This window comes from Pteropus alecto, unplaced genomic scaffold (assembly GCF_000325575.1).
Source record: "Pteropus alecto unplaced genomic scaffold, ASM32557v1 scaffold22, whole genome shotgun sequence".
NCBI classification, from domain to species: domain Eukaryota; kingdom Metazoa; phylum Chordata; class Mammalia; order Chiroptera; family Pteropodidae; genus Pteropus; species Pteropus alecto.
This window is the reverse complement of record NW_006434839.1, coordinates 2,836,326-2,845,323: the sequence shown is the minus strand read 5'-3', so window position 1 is coordinate 2,845,323 and position 8,998 is coordinate 2,836,326. Positions and strand designations below refer to the sequence as shown.

General features: G+C 35.8%; 1 protein-coding gene across 1 annotated transcript in view; it reads left to right on the top strand.

The window, feature by feature from the left end:
- The window catches only part of UBN2 (ubinuclein 2), a 58,793-nt gene that overhangs the window by 690 nt on the left and 49,105 nt on the right, over positions 1 to 8,998 (top strand). The window contains exons 2-3 of the mRNA XM_015588293.2: positions 2 to 236; positions 4,396 to 4,488. Coding sequence (XP_015443779.1) covers positions 2 to 236; positions 4,396 to 4,488 — 328 coding nt within the window. The remainder of the gene's footprint in view (position 1; positions 237 to 4,395; positions 4,489 to 8,998) is intronic.

Here is an 8,998-nt window from a genome sequence, read left to right as displayed (position 1 = left end):
CTCCAATGTCGCTACAGCGCGAGCCCCCGCGGCCGGAGCCGCCGCCGCCGCCGCCGCTCCCGCTCCCGCAGCTGCACTTGCAGCCGCCCCCGCCGCGGGAGTCGGCTTCCCGGGCCGAGCCGCAGCAGAGGCCACCGAGGGAGACGGTGCGCCTGGAGCTGGTGCTCAAGGATCCCACCGAGGAGAGCTGCGTGGAGTTCAGTTACCCGGAGCTGCTGCTGTTCGGAGAACAACGGGTACAGAAGGTTCCTCCCTCATCCCCCAGACCCCCGGAGCCTCAGGACCCGTGCGACTGCCCCTGTGGTTTGCACCTTCCGACGCCCACCCTGCGCGGGGTCGCCCCGAATGGTGGGCTGGAGGCGGGCAGGGGCTGAGAGCAGTTAGTTGGACTGGACGGGTGGTTGGTGCTGCTTTCCTCTGCTCGCCAGGGTTGGCCGAGGCCCCTCGTGAACCCTCTCCCAAAGCGGCTCCGAGCAGGTTTTCCTCTGCATCCTTCGAAAGCTCAGATTCTCCTCCTTTCTGCTCCCCACACAAAATCATGGGGCCCTGGCAAGTTGTGTGGTTGTGTTTTCTCTGTGGAGCTCCAGCTGTCCTTTCCAGTAGAAAAGAAGAGAAAACCTTGGGGGACACGCCCCCCAATCTGAAGCAGGGAAATTGTGTAACCCCTCCAGTATTATCCTCATCTTCATCTCTTATTTGTTATGCTTGGCGCTGTGGCTACAGAGATGCGCTTGCGAGCGTGGGATATATTTCTTAATTGAAGGGGATTTAAAAGTAATCTAAACATTTTCAGACTAAGAATTCCACTGTAGGAATGAAGGAGAAGTGTTAGTTATCTGGTTACGTATTTTTCTCTCTGGCGTTGTTATTGGTAATCGTTTTTAGCTTTGTTTTCTCCGGAGTTTGTTCCTATCACAGTTAAAAGGGAAGGTGACTCCTGTTTTATTTGGCGTCTACTATCATATTCTTATTTCAGTGCATATTATTGATTTATAAGTCCGAGTTAGGGAATATTGCACTTAGTCATTATAATTTTTGGAGAATGATGAAAAAAACCTTAACTTTGAATTTTTAAAAACTTTATTGAAAATATATGAGTATGTCTTTGATGGAACTGGTGAACAATGGACATAGGTTTGTTGGGTTGGTGAGCTTCAGAAGTAAACTAAAAGGGAAATGATACAGTAACAGTAATAAGAGAACCATTTCCTCCATTGTTTAGAGGTTATGCGCTTTATTAGGTTTTGCTTTAGCACAAATCTAATGGACTCCAGAAATCACTTGTTTTGTTTTTTATCCTCAGTTATCTTTGTAGTCGAAATGATGCCTTAGTTTTAAATATCATGTTAAATAATGTCACTAGATTTTATTTTATGGCCAACTAAGCTTTTGATCATTATTTACAAATATTGTATGTCAAATCATTACTGAATTTTCCGACCAAAATGAATTAATGATACAGATCATTTTGGTCACTTTACATAACATTTTGCCCTTTAGACCCACTTTAGTGCCCCTATTATTTATAAACATAATGTCATTTTTTTCCCCAAAAGAATTTTGAAAATACTGGATTGGAGCATTTTTCAAATAAATTGTATTTTATCTTCTAATCTAAGTAGGTTTGCAGTTTTACTCTAATCTGTTTCATAAATTGCAGGTGAAAAGCATATTTGGATAAAAATACATAACAATAGCTAATGTTTACTGAGTTCTTAGGATGTGCTAGACACAGTTCTAAGTATGGTGCATAGTTTATAGAGATTAGTGCAGCTGAGCTCCATGAAGTAGGAACCAGTATCCCTACCTTACAAATGAGAAGGCTAACGCAGAGTGGTTATATATAATTTTTTTAATACTTATGTGCACCAATTCTTAGTAAAACAAAATTTCTTACAATTCACGCATAGCTTAAATTTATAGGATCCTGCCAAAATGAACTAGAATTAAAGTCATAGAATACAAAAACCTCTATTATGACCCTCTTTATGCTGTAATATTCACTTATTGATAAATTAATAATAGATATGTATCTTTTAATTATAAAAAAGTTAATTTCAACATGTTACCTTGTTGTATTAATAACATGAGAACTAGTTTCATGTAATAGGAGAAAGATAAATAATTCATTTTAATTCTTCTTTTTACCAATTAAAGGTTTATTGGTCCAACTTTTTCATTGTCTATTTAGCCGTATATCAATTGACATATTCCACCGAACAAAAAAAATCCATTTTTTGTACAAGTGCATCTTTGCAGCAAAGATTTGCCAGATTTTCTTATAATACCTCTCAATGAACATATTCATTACATAAGTATAGAAGACACCTTTCTAGATAAAGTTGTCATAGATCCATGAAAGCAAATCCTAGGAAGAGAGACAGACCATCAAGAAACAAAATGTGGCCATTAGAATTGATCCGGAAAGTGGCAAGGCATTGTAATCATCTTTATCTTGAAAGATTAATTTGTTCACCATTGCTGGCTAAAGGAAGTAGTACAGTTTAGAAATACATTTCAGCAGTAATTGATAAACAAGAAACTTTTTATTTAACTCAGTAAATCAGAAAATCAGTTAAAGAGAACATCCTTTTGTGAACATGATTAACTGAACATTTACTATAAAAGAGAAAATAAATGATAATGTTAATACGATTATGTTGTTACAGAATTCTGTGGTATTCTATTGCTTGTCATAATGCATATTTTGGATAATATGAAAGATCTGAAAATGATGTTAATGAATAAACATCAAAAAACAATTATTGCATCAATTTTGTGTGGTGTCAATTGGTAATTTTGGTATTTACTTATTTTCAGATCTTTTTTCCCACCTAAAAAGCATATAGCTTACTTAGAGCCTTGATTGTGGGTAGGGATTATTTCTTAACTGTGAAAGAAAAGTGAGTCAGTTTTTGTAAATTTATTTTTATAGACTGCCAAGTAAATAAGAGATTTACTTTTGATACCTATATAAAGCCTGCATAAAATGTTTTAGAATGGCCTGTCAGGTGATTCTTATTTAAAAATATATATCCTGTAGTAAGACCTAGTATTTGGACATCACAGTAACATGAAGGAACAGTTTACAATGGCAAGACATGGTGGTTGCTCACAGTCCTTTAGTCTCAAGTTAAAGCTCTACTCTGAATGTGCCTGGTATCTCTTATTTCATTATCAGTCTGTTCCTGCTAGTTTATTTCCTGTCATCATGTTTATATTTTCTATTTGTAAATCTTGTAGGAATAAAGGATTCTGTAAATTTATTACTTATTATGATAACCTTTAAAATTTATTCTAAAATTATTTCCTTTAAGCTTTAAGAACCTTTTTATTCTAATGCCCTAGGTATGATGAATTGTTTTGTGTTCATTATGTCTGTATTATTTTTCTGCCATATTTTTTGGGCTGATATCTCAGCCTTTGTATCCAGGATGAAGTAAGTGTCTCCATTCCAAAGTGTGCAGATCTTTGTCCCTTCTGCATTTTTTTTCTTGCCCTTCAGGGTCAACGAAATCTGTATCCAGTATTTCAGCTGTAATATACTTTCCTTTTTAATTACTTGAAGGTGCTATTTCAGTAAAAATATCTAGCCTTTAAAAAAATTAACTTTCTAGTCAATTGTTTTTCTTTATTTGGACATTTTTGTATATCGAAAAACGACATATATAAAATGAGTCTACTAAAATAGTAAACTTGGATAAAGGTTATGATTTAGCTTTTTGTTTGTTTTGGCAAATGGTAAATACGGGATGCTAGCTGTGTGTGTGTTTTTAAAAAACACGTATAATTAACAAACTCTTGCTCCTCCCTGCCAGAGTTAAGCCATATAATGTAATCTATTTGCGACGATTTCACTGCTCTAGTTTGTTTACAAGTAGAATGTATTCTCTGAATGGATATCTATTAACAGGATGTAGATGCTGTGGAGGTTGATGCTGGGCCTCAGCAGAGATATGTAGCCACTACAGATACTCTATTGATAACTCAGGGCAGATGATTAAATGCTGATGAAATTAATAACCTTTTAGAAGCATTTCCTGACCAAAGCAATTAATCTTTGTTGAGAAGATCTCAAATTAGAGTTACAAGTGGGATTTTATTTTTACCTAATTTTCTTGGGAGTTTATTGGCCATATTTTGGGTGAGGTCACCAGATATATGACCATTTTACAGGTGGGAGCAATTTGAATTATTGAGTTCTTAACTGCTAAAAAACTATAAAATGTATAAGAATCCATTAAAACTGTAGATTTTTTTTACTACATTTCTTTATTGTTTCTAACTTATTTGTTAATATTTGGAAGAATTGATTCATTAAATTTAAGTATACATTCAACTCTGGTTGAAGTAGTACTAATACTTCTATTTCTTTTCCCATTCACTTTGAATCAGAAGAAGCCCGTTCACACAGAAGACCTGTTTAATGATGAGCATCAAGAGAGGCAAGAAGTGGAAATGTTGGCTAAGAAGTTTGAAATGAAATATGTGAGTATAATAAAGTGTTCACTTTATCCTTTTGGCCTAATTTCTTTCTATGACTGGTTGGGAGGGCTTAAAATATCCATTGCCCACCTTATCTTAGTCTCACAAATTGAATCCAAATAAATGGTTAGACAGTCGAATAAAGATTCTGATAGGTTTGTGATGGCTATAATAGTAGCCATCATTATTTTACTCCTTCTAGAATCAGGCAGTTTGCTTAACATATATTATCTCCAATTCTAACAAAACTATAAGGTAAGCAATATTGACCACATTTTAGAGATGAAGAAACTGAGGCTCTGAGCTCAAGGTTAAATAACTGATCTAAGGTCACACAGGTCCAAGAATCTCCAGGTCTGCATCTCCAGGTCTGTCTAGCTCTACTCCTTTGCCCTTTCCACTGCCATTGAGAACGCTACTTTGATGCCCTTGGTATAGCAGTTCTCCAGCCTTACTTCTAGGCCCGTGGGATCAGAATCAATCAGAAGCAAAACGGAATTTCTTTGAAAGTGCCTTATTTACCTGAAAAACTCATGTACTTTTAATATTCTGTGTCATAATAGTAGATTGATGATTGTTTTAATATAAAACAGATTGTGAAGTTGTTTAAAATTTTCTCAAATTTTCTAGTTGAATTGGCTTTGTAAGAAGACCCACTCCCCATCCCACATTTTTCTTATGTCTTTGACTACTTTTTTGGCACTTTGCTAAAACCCATCAGAAGTAAGACCTTAACCCTCCGGTTCCCCTATGAACATTGAAAAGTATTTCTCAGAAATAGGATGTCAGCTCCCACTAGTCCCATCATTCATGTTATCCTCAAAATTTAACTAGGATCTTGGTTGACACTTGTTGGCTCTTTGTAGTAAAGAAACCATTTAGGGGTAGAGGGGTAGAGGAAATGTATGAGAATAGTGTGGTGTGTGGGTCAAGTTCTAGGCCATACTTTGCCGCCTACTAATTGTGCTTTTTGGTGAGATTATTTAACTTCCTTGGGCCGTAGTTTTCCTTTTTTCTTTTTCTTTTTTTAATTAAGTTTATTGAGGTAACATTGGTTAATTGTATGATTTTCATTATCATTTGACATCTGTATATAAGTGTATTTACCACCCAAAGAGTTTTCTTATCTCTGTAAATTGAGGAGTTCAGTTTTATTGAAACCCCTTCTGGCTCTGTATTCTGTGACTGTATAATAATAACTTTAGGGATGGACTGGCAGGTGTTTTGATGGAATGAATAGTGCAAGTTGTTACTTACACTGTTTAATTACAGGACAGTGTTCTCAGATTATAAATCCTGAAGTACTGTCTATACTTATATAAGTTAATACATTGGTTAAATTCAAAAATTAAACTTGTCTAGTTACCTAATCTCACTTCCTAGAGGCAAGTAATGTTCTTGGAGGTCCTTCCAGAGATATTCTATGTATATCTTTATGTACATATATGTAATTCCTTCTCTGCACCCCACATCCCTTTTTACACATATTACAAAGTACATAGTTCCACTCTTTAATTTTTTTTTTTTTTTCATTGTATCTTAGAGACTTTTTCATATCAGGACAAAGAGATCTTTTTTGTCTTTTTTAAGGCTGCATGGTATTCCATTGTATGGACACATCACAGTTTATTTAACTAGTCCCCAAAGGATTTAGGTTGTTTCCAAAATTTGCTCTTGTAAATAATGCTACAGTAAATTACTTAGTAGCATGACATTAAATCTTATTGAGAAGTCCTTGAATAGTACTCGACATAGAAAAACCAGTGTTCTGAAGTTGATTGATTTGTGAAATTGATTTCCAAATAACTGGTATGTATCCACAGCTGTCATTGTGCAGGGATAACGTTTTAATTTTGTTATAATCCAAATTAATGGGCTTTATTTCTTCTCCAGATTTTTACTTTGGCTACTCATACTCATATCCATTCTAAGTAGAGATTTAAAATGTCTTACCTCATGAAGGCTTTATGTGCATAAACCTAAAAGCATGTCCTAAGTATTATGAGTATTAAATATATATATTATAACAAATTATTTGGAACTTTTTAAGAAAATCATCATACTAAAAGTCACTCTTAAACAAAGATTTTTATTGGTTAGCAAATTCAGATGTCTATGTGTATTTGCATTTATACATATGCTGTAGGTATAGTTATATTTTTAAGTAAAAGAAAAATTTTTAAATATTGTGTGTAAGATCTTGCAAAATGTTAACCCAGAAAATTTCTTCTTTCTTTCTTTTTGTTTTTGTTTTTGTTTTTATTTTTGCTGATGGGAAAAAGACTTAATTGAGGCCTATAAAACAAAATTTGCGACCCTAGCTACCTTTTCTTCTTACTTTTGTTTCCTTCATATTATAATTTTTATGTCCTTGTCATTATTTCTGAAAAGCCTTTAAGGTTACTTCTAGCTTTTTGTTTCTTGGAACAAGAGATGCAGTTATTTGTTAAATTTCGTGTATAAATAATTAAGTATTTGAGTATTTACACTGGACATACAAAGGAGCATAACAGTTGCCCTTTCTTGGAAAAACTTTAAAAATAGTTGGCAAGACAAGAGATATATATGTGATACACAAATGGAGTTTCAGGCAGTGCTTATAGAAATGAGTGACTCTCCTTTGGGGGTTTGAAAGTGAATAAAGGGCAGGTTCTGTTCTTGAAATCAAAATGCATTTTAGACTTTGGCGCAGAGTCATTGAATGGATACTCCCAATTTCCTATGAAACCAAATTTCTGTGTAATCTTTGGAATAGTTTTTCTACCCTTTACAGATAGCGGTGGATGAAGATAGTAGTGGCAGTATTGTAGTGGAAGAAGCGCACAATTTGTGAGTTAATGCAGCTGGATGGATTCTGATCCTATCTTTGCCGTATTAACTAGGGTGACTTTAGTGAAGACTCTTGGCTTTTTTATGCTTTGGTACTTGTGAGGGGAAAATAAGATCTGCCTAGCCAACTTTATTGCACAAGAGTTTTATCAACATAGATGAAAAAATAGGTTTTTCAGGTTTGACATATTGAAATTGTTATCAATGTGAATGCTGTTTAGTCACTTAAACATCACTCTTGTAGATAGCTACTTTTATTCTGTACATGTCAGAATTTCTTTTTAATGTAAATACAGATTTTAATTGATTCCCCTACTGATTGATCTTTTAGTTTAGGCATTCTCTTCCAAATGGCCTTTACCTTTGGCCCTTCAGTCACTTTTTACTGATTGTCTTAACTATGTGGTCTTTTATTTGGAACCATTTAAGAAAATCATCAAGCCAAAAGTGACCTGGGAGAAGATATCTTGTCCAATGCTAGGCTCTCACAAAGGATCCCTCATAAACAACAAATGAAGATCTTTATTGACTTATAGTTTACTGTCCTATAGTTCAGGAGTAGCAAAATCAGAAGTCCCCAAGACTTTTGCTGCTCAATCTGAAGCAGGCCAGATGGACAATAAATGTCCAAGCAGGGGACAGCATGTGCCCTATCGAAAGGGGCCTACTGCTTCTCAGCTTCAGCCCTTTGTTACTTTGCAGGAACTTGGGCTTAGGTTCCTCTAACATCTCTTTCTTTTACATGTTGGTTTCTAATTAGAACACCTGGAGGGCCCAACAGAATACATCTGTGGGCCGAGTTCAGTTCTCAAGCCCTAGTTTGAGGCCTCGATGTACTTGCCTCATTATTTTGTTCCTACTGTATTTAACTCACTAGTCTGTCGACTTTCACATTTTGCCCTTTGTCTTCTGCAAACAGAGTGGTTGGGGGTATGTGTGGAAGCAAATGCCATTTCCATCGAGGTGGAAAATGTATTTGTAGGAAATTTCAGAGAACTGAGCAAGTGAAATTCAATTGGGGTTTTTCAGATTTGGGCAAAGATAAGATGCACTGCGGTGTGGCTGGGTCTAGAGTGGCAATAGCGATGAATTCTGTGGTTGGTGGAAGGCCTGAGTGGCAAGTTTATGGGCTTTTTTTGGTCTTTCATATGCAAGGAGAAGACGGGGCTGCCACTTAAGGGAGAAGGGAAGGATAACCATGGCCTATAGGATGTGCTCAGGGTGGAAGGATTTGAAAAGCAGTGATAACAGAAATTACAGGGAGTGTAAAATTGTAAAAGGAGTACCTTATATTGAATGGTTTGTGTTTTTTTCCCCCAATTCTGTCCTATTTGTAATGCTTATGTCTTATTTCCGGTTGTGTTACTCTTTGGGTAACGTGACAGTCCATATTCAGCATCAATTGCTAAATGGTTTTTGGGGGGAGGGAAGCGCATTATGACCTAGTGTATACTAAATTGGTTGTACATAAATCTCATTTAATAGCTAAGTCCAAGTTTTGGCATCTCTACTATTTTATAGGCTCCAGATTTGTCTTGATTATTGTAGGAAGGAAGCAGAATACAGTTTAAACTGGCTCCCTTCTTCTCCTTTCCTTATTACCATTTTTAAGGCTCAAGATATTTAGGTTAATTATCCTAGTTTCCACTTCCAGTTTTAGATGGTTTCTAGGTTCTATATGCTT